This window comes from Arctopsyche grandis, chromosome 6, assembly GCF_051622035.1.
Source record: "Arctopsyche grandis isolate Sample6627 chromosome 6, ASM5162203v2, whole genome shotgun sequence".
Lineage (NCBI taxonomy): Eukaryota > Metazoa > Arthropoda > Insecta > Trichoptera > Hydropsychidae > Arctopsyche > Arctopsyche grandis.
Window position 1 is genome coordinate 27,960,787 of NC_135360.1, and position 18,507 is coordinate 27,979,293.

Below are 18,507 nucleotides of genomic sequence, written 5' to 3' on the forward strand. Positions count from 1 at the left end.
ATTATTACTAAATTATATTCACAATACATCTTACATCTATTTTAATAGCTACTGATCTGCTGATAATTTTCCATTTTACAATTTTTAGTTAATTTTGTTAGTAATCATAGTATTATATTATTCTAATGTTAATGTACAGCATAATATGGAAAAAAGCTCAAAAACCTATTTACAATTATTATAAATGCTCATAATACATCTAATACATAATATTAATTAAAGACTCTCTAAAGTCGATGACCTAAAGCAGATTGTGTTTAGGTAATCTGTGTTTATACATGAGGGGTATAGACATTTTGTTGTAATCGCCGAGACTCTTCACAAGTGGTTAAGTATGGTTATTAGTGATTCTGTCATAGAATATACTGGTTAGTTTGTTAGTAATGTCTGTAGCTAACGGAATATTATTCATGGGATGCAGTTTTTTCAAGTTAGTATATATGGGTGTATTATAAATTTACCGTCATCCATATTTTGCAGTAGCTCTTCTTACAGGGAGGTTTCAAGATACTTTCTACCAATATGAAATACATGTGAGTGTACGTTTACGAATCGAAAAATTCCACCAAGGCGAAACCTATGAACCTATCCATTAGGATCGACGCGTTACGACTTGCCTGCTATACTGTTCGAGTGGCCGAGTTAAGCGAATGGAAAATCTCCGAGAAAGGGTTAAATGAGATCGCAAGAGAAGTATTTGTACATAGGTTCGTAGACGATTCTGTGTGGAAAGGTAGAGTCGGTTGGTTGCAAGGCTCTATTGATTTTACGGTGACTTTACGGGCATTTGGAGCTGCACACGCTACACGACGCGACGCGTCGACTGATTGCATATCACGTACGGCTATGGCAGATGTGCAAAAATCCACCTCAAATTTATTCTGCACGTGCAATTTTCGACGTATAAATCTGAATTGGGAATGTCGAGGGTAGTGTCGGTTCGAAACCACGTCCGTTGTTGCCTAGGTGTACTTTTATTTGGTGAGCGTAGCCCCTATATTTCAGTGGAAAATTCACTCCGAAGAAATTTGATTTATGAAATGAAGGTTTTACTTACAAAAACCGATTTAAAATATTCTTCTTAGGTAGAAAACAAGATTTTTCTGGTACATAAATGTTATAAATTCCAACCAATATTTGGAAAAAATGTATTTTATCTGCTTATGGAACTAGACGCTTCATTAGAATTTCATATATACATAAGTAGAATTAATTTTCAACAAGCAATGACCAAAACGATTATCATTTATATCTGAAAATGCATTTCATTAAAAAATACGTCAATATGATTATTTAAATTTCGAATACATGTACATATAATACGTATCTATTATATCATTTCGAAAGAGACTCTGTATGTACATATGTATGTATGTAAATTTTGGTTCGTAGAATCCGTGACATTAAATTTTATAAAAAAAAAAATGAATATTCAATTAAATTTAAAAATAAATAATACAATTCAAATAAATTTAATAAAATGTTTACTATTAGATTAGCCATGTTTATGCGGTTTATATTACAAATACTGAGCGAAGCCGGGTATAACCAATATGTACATACATATAATAAAACTTAAATTCATTTTTTACCTACATATATATAGTTAAAATATGATAATATTTTTTAAAAATTATTTTTGAACTTCTAAATGTTTATTACTTAAAACTAATCTTAACGATACTTTTATTACGTCTTTAAATTAGACATTTAATTTTATTTCAATGGAAAAAAATGATTTAATAATAGAAAAATTAATATTTTAGTTTACCAGTATAAATAATATTATGTTTTATGTCTGAAATAAAATATGTTTACATATATTTTCGTATATTTGATTTCAACCATTCTCAGTAAAAAACAATAAGATTTCAATCCGAAATAACAAAAATAGAAAATATCTTACTATGTATTTTAAAATATCCATTTCCTTAAATGTAGATAAGAACGATTGAAAAAGAACGAAAATCGAATCTGAGAGCACTAAAACTATATATTAGGCAAATGCTTTAGCCAATTTTGAACGGAGCTGTTTAAAAAGAGCAGATAAAGTCATAAAATTCCACCTAGAAACTACATAGATTTTTTTCAAAAGCTTTAAGAACTCATACCTATATAAAAAGCTGTATATATTTATATATTAAACTGCAGCGAAAAATACAAATTAATTTTTTTTTCTCAATATACATAGGTACCTACTGAAAAACTTAAAAATAAAAATAGACACCAAGGAAATTTCCAACAACTTTAAAAATCAAAATTATAACGGGAACACGAAAAAAAAGTCAATTTTCTGAAAAGATTCCTTCCGCTATACGTACATACATACATACATACGAGCTCGCTGCACTTTGTATGGGAGTTTCTAGTAAAACGGCACCTTTGAATAATCATTAATTAATATAAACCAATAATAATCGACCCAATTAAACTGTAAAATGCTACTATCGAATGCTTATTTTTTATTATTATTCTAAACAACATATATGTATGAAAAAAATCGAACTTTTCATGATTTATGTCGAGATAAATCGATTGGCACAGGACATTGTTTTAAATCGATGTTTTTTTTTTTATTTAATACAACGCAGTTTTACAATTAAATCATCGCCAGAAATTTACATTTTTTGCTCCGACCATAATAAAAATAAATATTTAACTCGCATACACATAGTAAAATACAGCAATATATTCTACCGACCGTGCAAGCTTCACTCGAACACTTCACAAAAACGAGAATACGGAATTATTTCAAATTTGCATATGTATGTATACACGTATACGATCATCACGATCAACATTGTACACTGACAATCATCCGAATACGTAGACCGCCGTATCCGTAGAGCTCACGTTCGGCCTAAATAACGGCTACGAGCCGGTATTACGTCAGCGAATAATGAATGAGAGGCCGCGGCTACGATCGTCACACCATCATCGCACTATCGTAGCACTATATCGGCTACGAGCTCGGATATTGCACCATAATCGTATTAGTAGCAGACAAACTGCCTGTCGTACGTGAGCATATCGTATGTCGTCCTATTCGGTATACATATATAGTCTGCCTCAAGATAATTTGATAACTTTGAAATAAATTCAATGACACCAACATACACCACATATCTTATATAGGTACATACATATACATATTTAACTGTAGTAAAAAAAAAGTTTTTTAAAAACCGGCCTCTTCTATGTTTTGTATATAATATTATTTTAAGTATGAATAATGAGAACCTATAAAGCAAATTTTATAAAATATAGAGTGAAAAAAGAAAAAAGTTATAGGCGTATAAACAATTGAATTCTGACATGGCGAAAAGTGAGAAGACTTTAAAAAAACGCTGGATAAACGTCAGGCAGATCTTCGTGGGAGTATTTTCAAACGTGTCTAATACGATATTTTTTCACCATCATAATGACGGATGATACCTTTACTTATATTGAAGACCAAAATGAGCATAATGGCAAAGTATGAAAACGATGGAATAAGAGGCAAAATTTTTACGCAAAAAGTTGAAACGTAAAAAAGGTATGTAAAAATATAGAGTGAAAAAAATAAAAAGTTATAGGCATTTAAACAATTAAAATCTGACATAGCAAGATGGTGGCGAAAAGGGAAAAAAACGATCAAAACAGTCTGGACAAATAGTACAGAGTGGACGATAGACATCACCGTGAGAGAAGATGCAGTATTTTCAAACGTGTCTATTACGATTATTTTTCACCATGGTAATGGCGAAATTTATTTCCACATATATTGATGACCAATCCGAACAAAATTGCAAAGTTTGAAAACGATCGAAAGAGTGTGGAAAATAACCCAATTTTTTTCTGACTAGAAGTCGTTAGTGAAAGTAAAAAGAGGTTAGTAAAAATCAACAGGCCTCAAATGTAGAAATTCATAAAAATAAAGAATAAATATAACAAAATAACATCTGAGCCCAATTATAGATTTTTACAAATTACAAAATATATCTGGTACATATAGACGAAAAAATGAAAAAGAAAAGAATAAAAACTAAAATATGACTAAATAGGACAATTCATAATTAAACATAAAGTGATATAATATAATTGGATAAAGATTATATAATAGAAATAGAAATAGAAATGGATCAATCAATCAAGACTCTCCTGATGGCAGTCCTGAATTGATGTAAGGAAATACCAACCAAATATATCAACCTCATTCAGCTAAACACACAACTTTGACACACCGTAAACTTTGATCATGAGTATTACAAAAGTGGGAAAAGGGAAAAAACGATCAGAACAGTGTGGACAAATGCGACAGTGTGGACGATAGAAGATTCAGTATTTTCAAACGTGTCTATTACGATTATTACTTCTTCTTTCAAATATGATTTAATTAATATTTGAAAGAAGAAGTGATAAGGAATGAGTTACTAAACATAAATATACACAGTTATCTTATACATACATAAGTACATATGTATATATCTTATACAAAGAAACGTAAAAGAAAATTATTTCAAAATATATAAAAAATTGTTTTCGTATTTCCGCAAAATAGTCAATATGCACAAAGAGATCATATGATGATCTCCTTGTGCATATTGATGAGTCAATATGAATTTATCGGATTTTATTTCTTTGGAACTGCCCCATCAGTACAATAACGTATGCATTATTGAATAGTTTGAAGAGTACGGATCAGTTGTAGATAAAAATAGTACAGAATGAGACCTTGAATGATTAAAAATAAACACAAAGAAAGATAATGGAAATCTTTGTAAAAAAATACGAAAATAACGTAAAAACGAGACCAAATAATGAGCTCGGAAATCAAACTTATTTTTAGTCATATAAAAAATGAGTAGAAAAAGAGATTTTGCCGCACCTTGTACATATATATGTTTATATATGTAAGTATAATGAAAATTTCCAATATACGTAGCATTAGTAATTTAAGAATCAAAAATGAACATACATACATACATATTTACATATATACACAGTAGGAAAAGCTCACGTCGACTTCTCGGCCCATTTATAATGTAAAAGACTAGACAATCGATATTGACGTTGACATATTTCGCCGTAATTGAATGCGAAGAGATTCAATCAGTGTAATCATATACTGTTCGTACATATTTTTGTTATCCTAAATACACTGAGCAACGAAAAAAAATACCAGAGCGGAGACTAGCCAATCTTTACTAAGTTTGACCCACTGAATTCAAATATGATATTGATTTTTGTTGGTGGGTGATCGTTTACGAGATATGAGCGTTTAAAAAAATCCGCGATTTTTACAGTTTTTTGGCTTTTCTCCTCACCTCACAGAGTACAGCGGTCGGACTACATGCCATCTCGCTTGCACCTAAATATTACGCGCTACAACCATATACACAATGAAATCATTTAAATTGCAACTCCCGCTTGAGTTAGTACGTTAGATAAAAAAAAAATATCGAGATAACCAATCCTTATAAACGTGGTGAAATAAAAAATTTGCCAAATAAATGAAAAATAGCACGGAAAAAAAATCCGTAAAAAAATATATATTTTTGACTTTTAAAATTCGCTAGACAATTAGTTAGAAGTATTTTAAAGCAATGAAATAAAACAATTAATAGAAAAAATATCTGACTATTGATTCCAATACTCATTTTGAGCGTAACAATCCTAAATTTTGAGTTAAAGACCGCAAAAGCCAAAAAACTGTAAAAATCGCGGATTTTTTTAAACGCTCATATCTCGTAAACGATCACCTACCAATAAAAATCAATATCATATTCGAATTCAGTGGGCCAAACTTAGAAAAGATTGGCTAGTCTCCGCTCTGGTAACTCAAAAACGTGATTTTTTGTTGCTCAGTGATATCAGTTCCTAAATTTCATATATGTACATATGAAAGATAGGAACTGAGACTCTTGAGTGAACTTTTCTTTTCGAAGAAAACATAACTTAATGAAAATGTTGAAGAAGTGCACTAAAAAGAAGATATATGTATATAACGTTATATAGAGCCAAGATTTTTTTTCGTATTAAGTTGTCAGAATTTTTTGCTTGTTTGAATGTAATCCATCCATTTTTAATTATAATCTTAAATAATTTCATCTATAACGAATATGTATAGGTACATACATATATACAGCCAGAAACTTAATACTCTTCGAATGCTTTGATTCGAAAATCGACTATAAAATTCAAAATATTTTACACGGAGCTCTCAATTAGAATGTGAAAAGCAATATTTTAATAATATAATATGTAATAGAATCCTTTTGATTTAATAGCTTTGACAAATTTCGAGCGAAAAGACCCTTTTGAAACGTGACTGTCGATAAGAAAATCTTTTGGGCTTGATCATCGTTGAATAAAGGCATTCTATAATTTCACTGTAATTTCAAACAAAGTCAACATCTACACCTACTAATTATAATTTCCCAAAAGTCTTTAAAATCACCTCTTATTCATTTAAATTCAATCAACATATATCTTGATATACTAGTCAGTTCGTAAAATCCTTTTCAAACTCTATTTAGGCATTTGGTATGTAATACTTATGTACATATGTACCTTTTAAAGAATGAAGTCCACATACAATGTATTACATACATACAAATTCTAACTAAAGCCTGATCAAAAACATATTTTCAGAATATACCGACCACTTCTAAAAACCGTCTGCGGTCCAAGTTATAAACTACATACATACATAACTATGAGACAATACACCAAATTTAGAGATTCCAAATTAAAATAAGCCAGCAAGCAGTATGTGAGCCAGTATAATTGAAAGTGGGATAAGCCCACTTTTCTTATTTCGAGAAATATCTCGCAAAACATTAAATATAATGCTTTGAGTTTTACAATATTTAAAAATACTGCTGGCCTGTAATACCTACACATATTCTGTTTTTACGAGATTATGGACATATCGAACAAAATAGGTGACAACAATTTGTGAATTAAGTCAAATAGAATGTTTTTCGAACTGAAAATTGAACTTCCGCCACTTTCAAATATAACGGCTCATATTTAATTGAGTATCCTACTGAGTGAAAGATCACAGGTTTGAGCCCTGGTTAGACATATGTACATTAAAAATAATTATACTTTGTATGCTTCGGATGTTGGTGACTCCAAGTCTAAGAGATTTATCTGGTTCAATTGTTGAAACGATTCCCCTCAAATTAACGACCAACCCTCTATTTGCCACCACTGTCTGCTTGAATATAATTTAAAATTTATATACATACAATATACAGAGTATATATATTTATGTGAGCATAACCTGACAGGTTGACAAGCAGACTTGACAGGTTGCCCCAAGGTGTCACACCAGTCTTACACAAAAAGAAAATAACAAAGAAAAGAACAATAAAAATTACCAATCATTCATCTCATTCAAATAGACTTGTGTTTAATCTCATGAAACTGACCAGCTTATCAACCTGACAATTGAACAAGTCCAAATGTTCATCTATCACATTAAGGAACCGGAAAGCCTTTACAAGAGACGAGTTATTGAAAACAGACGTTTTCGCATAAATAGGTTGGAAAAGTAAATGGTGACGCAAAGCTCTACCACATTCAGACGCCGAAAATTTAAATTCCAATAAAATCGAAGGGTTGTCAATTCTTCCCTTTAATACTCCAAATAATTATTTGGAAACGGCAATAATTTTTATCGAAGATAGTGAGTCAAAGCCTAGCAAACCTTGTAAAAAGGCAGTGAGAAATAAATAGGCGAAATATTTATATTTCCTCATATAAACGCAATTAAAATACTTTTTTGAACTCTTTCTATCGGGAGAGGAAATTTAATTTCAGTGGGACTCCAAATTACAGATCCAAACTCTAATATGCTCCGGACAAGCGAACAATAAAGCAACACCATTATACTAGGGTTCTTGGAAGTAGTGAGCATTGCGCAAAACAAATCCAAGCATTTTGGTAGCCCAACAGCACATACATATCTGAAATATGAGTCGAAAATTTCAAGTCACTCCTAAACAGTATGCCAAGATCAACAGTTGAGTCAGTTCGCGTTAACTGATAGTTCCGAAGGCTATAAGCGAACTCAATAGGGGAAAGAGACCTTGAGAAGGTAATAGCATTTCATTTAGTCAAGCTGAATGGTAGATTATTATTTAAAGACCTTTCAAATATTAATTCTAAGTCATCCTGGAATCCCTCACAGTCAGAATACATGCATGTGAGCATAATACAATATACGAGTATACATGCATGTGTACAAGTTTGGTCATAAGTGTCGATTTGGGGCAACCAATCATGGCACCGTGGTAAAAATGACAACATCACTTAAAAATAAATTGAAAACGAAAATGTTACTGCAATTTTGCATGCATTTGGTTAGCCACCATTGTGAACCGCGTTTCGGAGTAGTTTATTCAGTATCAACCGGTGTTGTAGATGGGGACCCGCCGCTCATCGGCAACAGATCAATCATGTTCGTGTCGGGACCACTTCAAGGGGCCGGGTCCCCCGTTAGCATAACAACGTCCGATATGGAAATGCGCCTAAAAGCCAAACCGCTCGCTAAATATACGCCAACACACCTCCAACCAGACCCACACTATTCTGCATCGTGGATACGGTTGTTAAAGCCATTCCGGAAAAAATTAGCGGCTATAATCGTGTAATTATGGGGGTATACTTATGTACATACATCGCATGATACGATGTGGAATGTGAACGATACGCGAGATAGCCGGTTCGGTTTTTGGAAAACTTCCCTCGAATTATGCATACATTGTATTTATAATCACTATAGCGGAAAACGTAAATCCATTCGGAAAAATTGTTCAATTCAAGAAACTCTGTATGTATAAACACAATAAAAAAAGGTTGAATTTAGTACAAATGGTATATAATAATGTTGTTAAAAACTCTCGACGTTGAACTATATGTACATATGTACATTCATATTCTTGAGATTACATGCTAAAAGTAGGCATGATTTGAAAACATGTACATATTTTATTTATAAATCGGTTATATTAAATGACGCCAGATTGAGGCTTTCCAAAAAAGTAACTAATTGTCATTGTGACATACATTCAGTATGAAATATTGCGTCAATGTTATAAAAATATGTATGTATAAAATTTCGTATGAAGTGCTGTAAATGACACTAATAAAAGTTAATATTGATGTTTATAAAGCTACTAGTTATAAGCTCGATGAATTAACATCACACGGGCTATGGCTTATTAACATATTCAATAAAAAAAATTAAAAGTAACAAAAAAAAATAATTAATCAAAAGAAAAAACTCTCAATTAAATAAGGTGAATTGCAAAATTGTTAAAATATAATAAAGAGCTCGGTCACCATTGTGGAACAATCGTGTTCCGTCACACGTCAAAATCAGAATCGAAATCGGAATGAAATTATACAAATTTAAGGCATTTTATCAATTTATCAATGGATTTCTGTGGATCAATGGATCAATTTATCAATACTTCAAACTCCGGTATTTTCAAACTCCATAAAGTTAAAGCACGAACATATGAAACTAAATATAAAAAAAATCAAATATTTTGCAGAGTGGATTAAGTTAATATGAACTTTAGCTCAATACTTTTCGTAAATATACAAATAAAATACCCGCTTATTATAATATACTCTACAATTTATTTTAATCGATATAAGGCAAGTTTGAAGATGCAGTTAGTAAAACAAACAAGGCTCAAAGTTTCTAGAGATCAAATCGTCTACTCGGAATCCATCAGGCATTTTAATAACATTTTATGACATAAGCTTAAAAAAATACCACTTTTATATTTTATATATAAGTGGTATTTTTGTGGGAAAATAAATTGCAACAAAAATGCAACAAATCTGTCCTTTTTATATTTTCCGTGTAAATACATCCCTCACTCTCAATTTTTACTCAGGACAGCATTTTTGTGATGTGATAAGGGTGACTGTGCCACACGGTATGTTTGTATATATGTACATACATACAATGTATACAAGATACTGGAGCTTTGTTCAATGCGGTTTATTTGAAATATCTCCAGGATATTTATAGAAAAGCCACAAAGTCAATGACAAATTGTAGAAGTCCGAATGAAAGACATGTTTATTTTAAACAACTCGTAAATAAGATCATAAAGTCTATGATTCCGACAGCTGAAATCCCGTCAAGTGGATCGAAACATTTTCTACAAAGTGTATTGTGATAATTTATAAAACCTAGTCGATTTCATGATTTAAAATATTCAAATAATATTTTAAATCACTCAAACCAGAATACTTTCATTAGCTTTGTCCTATGTATTTCATGACCCAATATTAATTTCAGGCAAAGGCATTTAACCACATTAAACTTTTCAATGCAATTGTTATTTGAGTTACAAATTGAGTCTAATTTACATAATTTTCGCATTTCAAAATGAATAAATTAATTTATGGCATTGAAAAAAATAACATTTTTTATATTTTTAAATAAAAAAAAACAACAGAAATAATGAATGATTTAATCAAAATAATAATAATACGCTACTTGTTGCAATTAGCTATATTTTCAAACTTGTCGTATACACCGATTACAACTAAAATTATCCTTACAAGTCGCAATATTTCATGCGCACTAAACAAAGCCATACTTACTTACATCATTACATTTTAAAATATGTATGGCGATTAATTCTCTTATTTATCGCCGTCGTTTATGTTTTCAGTATTAAAAATATTTTCTTACGCCGACAAGTGTATAGAGGTAAAAAAAAAACAAAAATTCTTTACGTGACGGTAATGAGCGATAGGGTTGAAGAAAAAAATTCATCGTCGCGAAAATTACCGCTTACGGGAAAAACTTAATTAATATCAAATGTCAAATATTATCAAGCGACTTTAAATACATAATTAACGCTTTGACAGCCGTTTCGCTTATCGGGGCTGAAATTTAGCATAAGTAAAAGTGTCAGCACTCACCTCGTTGGAAATGTGGACTGAGGGTAAAGGTAACCAGTGATATCCGATGGCTCGATCCCAGATCATACCCTTGTTCCAAACTTCGACCAAAAGTCCAGCTGTTACGTCATTCGTCTCACTGCGGAACAACAAACGGAATATTAGACAGTTTCAGCCGCACAGCGTGTCGTTGCGTAAGTGCGATCCAAATTTGACCCACTTTCACTCTAAACAATACATGTGTACAATATATGAATATGGCATCAAACAAATCTGCAAAATAATATCAATCATTTTAAAACACGAATCGCAAACATTTAGCACTTGATCCTCATCAAAGTCGACCGTAAACAGAACGCGACGCAACCGTTTGTTTTGCGCTTAGCGATCGACAACGATCGACAGCGTCGCTCAAACTGTGCAGCCTTCGTTTTATTGGAGGGAATCGGTGAAGTGTCGGGTGGCTTGTCGACAGCACAAATTGGCCGAGATTAGGCCAAACATGGCACGAAGCAATTTATTCCGGCACGAAAGGTTGTGCGACTCTGTTGCGCGTGACCTAAAACAAACATGCACTCTTGCAACGAATTGCATTCCCCCCCCCCCATTATTATTATTTTAAAAATGTATGGAAGCTAGAGAGCAAGCGCCGATTATGTGCCGCCAAATGGACTTTAATAACTTTTCTACGAGACGCCCATTGAATGCTCGGAAAATTGCGGGGAAAATATGTTTCAGTTCCCAAACAGACCGTTACAGACTTCTTTTCTGGTTTTTACACTTTTTAATTATAATTTATTGAAATTAAAATGAAAAATATATGTAACAATATAAAATCGATGAAAAGAAAGTATAAAAATGTGGTAACAACGTACTCTGTGCCGCCAGTGGGAAACTTTTCCCTTCGCAGAAGTTCGTTAACTACGTTGGTTAGTGGGTTATAAAAGGTAAGTTTTGAATATAGCCGATGTATAAATCATAATAATTCTCATATTACATTAAAAATTCGAAATAAAAATTATTTTATTTTTTACATATAAGAATAATACAAATACTATATATAAGAATTAACGAGACATTAATTTGTGTTAAAGATAATATTTTATTTGAAATCATATTCGAATAGTGGTGACATAGTGGGTGGGATGGTTTTTGCCAATTTGATGGAGGAACCGCTTCAACAATGAAATCAGATAAATTGATAAACTCTGATAGAAAGCTATCGGCTTGGAATCATAAATATCCAAGTGTGAACAGCAGCATTTAAGATTTTACTCAATCGAGGTCAGCTCATGGGATCGAACCCGGCGACCCACGGTGCTTAATATCACCGCAACCACTGATCCACGCTGCTGGCTTATGTTGTAAGTAGAGACCGGAATCTGAAGGGGCTGTTTATTGTTCAAAGATTGTAAATGCATTGTTAAAGGTTTGCCGAACCTTTTTTACAAAGGATTTACAACAATGGAACAATAGGCGGCGCGTTTCCGGCCCCTTCAGATTCCGACCTCTAGTTGTAAGAGTATAGATGTAAGAGATTTCTATCAGTAATATACTTACAGACGTACGTATATAACATAAGAAAATTACAAACTTGTATCATCAAATGACACTTATTTTACATTTTTACATAGATATATACTAGGAAGGCTTGACAGGAAAACCCCAATGCGCCATCCTGAACAATTAATTACAAACAATGCAGGATTTTTTTTATTATTACATAAATCACTGTATTTCCAGAAGCTGAAGAACACGAAATAACAATTAATTAATTAATTAATTACAGAATTAATCCATTGAGATATCTATGGATTTAGATTTTGTAGATAATTTTTACAAATTATACACACAATAAATACAGAAGATTTGTGACAACAGTCACTTGGTGCTAAACATACACGATACCACTGAGCCATAATGCTGGCTTTATGTTTATGTATGTATCAATCAGCAGCGTGGACCAGTGGTTAGCGCATATGCTTTCGAACATAGTGTTCACGTGTTCGAGTCCCACCGGTTGTTGCTGGCCAAACCTTGGTTTATAATTCCAGGTCGATCGTTTCCTATCCGAGTTTGCCAATTTATCCGATTTTAATTGAAACGGTTGCAACAAATTGGTGACCATTGCCCATTTTTCCCAATTTTTACTAGATTTTAGCATCTCGAATTTCATCGATTCTTATAAAATGCTACAAATTTGTGCATAAATGTCTCAAGTTTTTCATAATCTCGAAATTTGACGATGTATATAAAAAAAAATGCTCCGAAAATGTATGTAAGTATATCCAAAATTTATCCATAGATGTCTCTATGTTACAGTGTTAAAATTATTCTCAAAACTGTGTATCGGTGTTTGTCATTCGCCAGGAAGGCGCATTGGGGTTTACCTGTTAGGTCTTCTTGGTATTATTATTGGTACATATATATGTACAAACATATATGTATGTGTGTAAAATAAAAAAGTGAACGTATGCTCCCATTAAATATTACCTCTTCTGTTCGCATTATTTATTTGTTTAAATAAGAAACAAGAACTTATATTCTTTCGAATTTGATTTATCTCAAAAGTGTGCACGCACTGTTTGACAACCATGTTTATAAGATAGGGCTTCAACTCACTTATCGACCTATAAAGTCAATAAAATCTTACGAAAATTAATACGCCGATCAAATTGGTCAAAATCATACAAATACTTAAATACAAAAGCACTTAATTCCACAGAAAACGAGCACTAAAGAAGTTTATGGTGGATTATAACTGTATAAAAGCTATTCTTTATATAATACTACAGTCTAAATCTCTGCAAAAACTATACCAAAATATAGCACACTCATTAATTCGAGTACATTAAACCGGAAACGTATCGCAGTTTGAACGCTTTCATGACACATAAAATATCTTGAGATTCTGACGTAATTAATTCAAGGCGAATATTAAACTAAACCGAGCCTGAAACGACATAAAACAAATTTAAATTAAATCATTCACATTAAACATTCAGACATCTTCAGAGCACACACACACACATGAAATCGAATTAACAACAAAAAATCTACCGAAAAAACAAACCACAACAAAAACGACAAAGCCAAACAAATTAACACAGATAAAACAAACAACACGTACTACATACGCCCAAAAACAAAACGAAAAAAAAGTTTGATGTATATTAAAAATTCATACAGAGAAGGGGACAATAAACGAACAATTTCGACCAAACGTCACATCACAATTAAATTAATTTATATAAAAATAAAAACACAACTCAGACACACTTAAACGACACCGAAGGGTACACCACATATACAAACACACACACAACCCCATAAATATAAGGGGGGTCGAAATGGGGTTCACGTGAACGATAACAACGACCCTCCGGGGGTGTCGCGTCAATTACCCCATGCGCGCCGTATAATTCCGAGGCCGCTTTTCATCCGCACACCCTCTCGTTTTGATTAGCGGGATTTTCCCACCGAGGGAGGGGAGGGAAAAAAAGAAAATTCGGTCCGTTCGAGCGGTGTCCCGTGTTCGGATGCGGGGCTCAGACGTGTCCCCCGTCCGTCTGGCGGATTACTCGCGGAAATACGCGCGTGATTTATTAAATGGCCGCTTTTTATTCGTCGTCGCTTTTCGACAACAATATGATGCCCATTTCGGGCACATAAAAATAACTTATTTTTTATTTAGTGCGACACTTTTACCGCCCACCCGCCCGTACGGTATCTCCCACTCTCGTTTAATAAATCGCCCCACTTTTGACCGCATTCGTCAAGCGTTTCGCTCTCCTCTCCCTGTCGCAGTCGAGCTTTCGATATAAAAATATTCTTGTTTTTGTTATTTTTGGACGGGATTACAATCGGCGGAGACCAAAATAGAACGACTTTCAAACGAAAATAAAATATTGACATATCTATATGACATCTATATATAATGAATGTCTGAGTGTGTGTGTCTCGAATAGGCTTCTAAACCACTGAACCGATTACGATGGAACTTTCAGGATTTGTTATATGCATGTTCGGGATGATTACTGTGAAAAAAACGGGAATGGATGTCATTGCAACGATATAATTTCAAATGTTTTCGCATCTCGACCAACGAGTTCGATGCCTGCGTTTTCCCGACAAATGGGAACGGGAATTGCATGCAATATTGTGACGTTGCAACCCATGTCGGGTTCAGCTAGTATGTATATAAAAATCAACATTTGTCTAGTAGTCTGGTTCCTATGCCATTCAACCGATTGCGATGAAATTGAATCGTCAATCTCTTATCTAAAAGCATTACGATGAATTTGTCATGATACACGATTCCACGATCTATTAAAATAATTTTTAAACAATTTTTAATACGGCACTAAACTTAACCTTAGTGCAAATGAAGGTTCACTTTCCTGCAAAGCAATTATCAGATGACGATTTACATAGTATATCGTGAAGCCAAATCACTAGCCAACTAATATGTCAATGACTTTGACAAATTATTGCCTAATCAGGTGCTTGATTTCCCTTCGTGCTTAAAAGAAAATAAACCTTGTAAAAAGAAGATCGACAGTTATCGTAATTTGGCAAAGCTCTTCATTTGTTATTTTTATTATACTTATATATTCGTCATTGCAATCATCCTGTTCCTTGTAAATATAGCCACTACGGAGCGCTCGTTCACAAGTTGAAACTTATTAAAAATTACTAAAGGTCAACTATGTCACAACACAACATCAACATCGAGGATTAGCAATGATTTGTATTAAACTTTAAGAAAATAGTCGTGTTTGCACATTGCGAGGTCCAGAACAAAAAGTTTTTCTACGTAAAAAATGTATGAATTATTAATTTGGAAAGTTATTTTGCTGTAAGGAAATAATATGAATATATGGGGGGGGGGGAGGCCTAAAAATATTTTGTATATTTTTAAAATATTTTGCGGGGGGGGGGCTGGAATTCACGCTACGCCACTGGTATAGCAGGTACTAAACTTCCATAAGTATTCATTTCATTCGTCCTTTATTAGTCTAAAAAAAAGATTCTCGCCCTAAATATAAACTACGCCCGAAAACAACTCACTTGACGAATACTAAATACAGAATAATAGTAACAGCGATACGAAAATGTGTCGTATTTACAATCGCTATAAATCCAGAACAATCTTTCGCATAGAAATAATATTTACATATACATATATTAATAGAAAAAAAATACAGCTTTATAATAATTCTAACTAATTTACCAGTCGACTTTATAGTCAGTTCACAGTGATGGGGCAAAGTTGCCAAACAAATGAAACTTATATTTATTCCATTGATGTTCATAGAGCAAATATACAAAAAATATCATGTAAAAACACAATTTATATGATTTTAAATGCTTCATTTTTCATGACAAATTCACACGCTATATATACTACGGGCACTGAATGTTGACTGATTTATATCGTAACCAAGTAAGCAAATTTATCCAACACAACTTCTATAAGCTCTTGCTAACGATTCAAATAATTGAAAACAGGGTAAAATCAAATTTTAATATAATCTTGTATTTTCATCTGAAAAGTATTCGTGTACAGAATTTCAACAGGATTTATTTGGTCTAACTGGATCAAAAACAACAATAACAACGGTTCCAGGCTAATACCTTTGAAGTAAGTCGATGAGTTTATTATAAAATCATATCTTGAACACTTGAATTCAAGCTGCCGAAATGAAATAACTGCGTTGAACATCGGACGTTACATCAAGAAATAGATTCCGAAACGTGGAAATTCGCCAAAAAAACTATCCACTCAATTGAAAAATCTCAGTTGACTCGGTCGGGGAATGTTTGATGATACAAAAACAATCGATACCATATAATATTGTTTAGTTTGAAGACCAAAAAGGGCAATGAATTGCCGAATATAAAATTTCCTTAGAATTATATAATAATAGAATATATGTATAATTCGAAGGAAATTTTGCAAAATTGTAGTTCACGATAATATGTTTACGTAAACAAAAATACATTACAAGTGTATATACGAGAGGGCGAATACAATCAGCTTCATTAAATTATAATAAACTCGTAAGTACGTTCTACGCAATTTGAATTCACCACAACCACAAAATACATTTATTTTCTTTCAGTCCTATTCATACAAGCAAACGAATAATCACCGTGGAAAATCTTTCTTTTGAGACTCCACTGTGCCAAACGGTAAAAATGCCAAAATATGAAAAGACAACATTTAAAGTACACACGTACAATGTACGTACATATATGTTCATGTAATACCATATGAATACCATTCAAAAATATTGTTGGCACATAAAAAATTCAAAATATGTAAAAAATAAAAATTGATGAATGAAAAAATGAATTGAGAGATGTTTTATATATGACTTTTCTATTATGCAAATGAAATTACTTTTTATTCGCGAGTTAATAATAGCGTTATGAAATTTTCTATACGAATATTTTGGAGAAAATGTGTACATTTTATTTTTATTATTACATACACATATATACATATGTACATATATAATATATGTATATGAACCCCAATGCGCCTTCCTGGCCAGTTACAATACAAACATCGATATACAAACTTTAAAATAATTTTAAGAAAGCAAAGAAAATTTGATAAAATAAAAATAATAATTTGACATCATTTGATCTAATAAAACATTCCATATTCAACTTATTTTTTCTACTCAAAGTAACAATACTAATTGTGAAATATAATATTTGTATTTTTGTCATCTGTAATTTCTATAGTTATGTATTTTATTTATTTTCTGTTATATTTTTGACCATTGTGGCGCATAAGGAATTCCTTTAATGCCACAATAGTCCAAACTTTAAATAAGTAAATAATTTACGAGGAACACAGGAAATTGACTGTCAAATATCAACGACTCGCGAATAAAACTTGTAAAACAGCAAACTGTCGTCGGTATAAATTATGGTAATTTGGACTTGTAATTTATATAAAATACCGCTGAAGCATATGTATTCATATATACTTATGTCTATATCAGGTATGGACTTACTTCACGAAATTAAATACATTAACCAATCATATTTGAAAGAAGAAATGTCACTTCAATTCATTGAATATAAATTAAAGTCTTTATTACCGAATTTATTCATATTTAATTATCCGTATTTTATTATATTTTATTCATTTGGATACATAAAACGTGCCTATTATGAATACAAATTTTAAATTAATTTTTTTGTCTTAATATATATTTTTTCAACATAAAATTTCAAGAAATTTATTGTTTAAAAAATTAAGGGGGGGGGGTGCGGAAACCAATCTGCCTAGGGCCGCCATATACCCTCAGACCGGGCCTGGATAATAATAAATTATATTATGGATAATAAATTTTTGAAACTGTATTAAAATAGTGGTGACATAGTGGGTCGGATGATAAGTAAACTCTCAGCATATTCTATATGATATTTTCAGTACAACGTATATATGTACATACATATGTAAATATCCATTTTTTTTTTCATTTAAACTTCACTCAAGAAAGATGCTTAAAAGCTGCACAAATTTCAAGACAAGTTTTTAATTTCATTCCAAGAACAAAATCCACT

At 32.1% G+C, this 18,507-nt stretch overlaps 1 protein-coding gene across 1 annotated transcript in view; it reads right to left on the bottom strand.

Moving 5' to 3' along the window:
• The window catches only part of LOC143912511 (protein unc-13 homolog A-like), a 99,536-nt gene that overhangs the window by 38,513 nt on the left and 42,516 nt on the right, over positions 1–18,507 (bottom strand). The window contains exon 4 of the mRNA XM_077431792.1: positions 10,942–11,059. Within this exon, the coding sequence (XP_077287918.1) occupies positions 10,942–11,059 (118 nt within the window). The remainder of the gene's footprint in view (positions 1–10,941; positions 11,060–18,507) is intronic.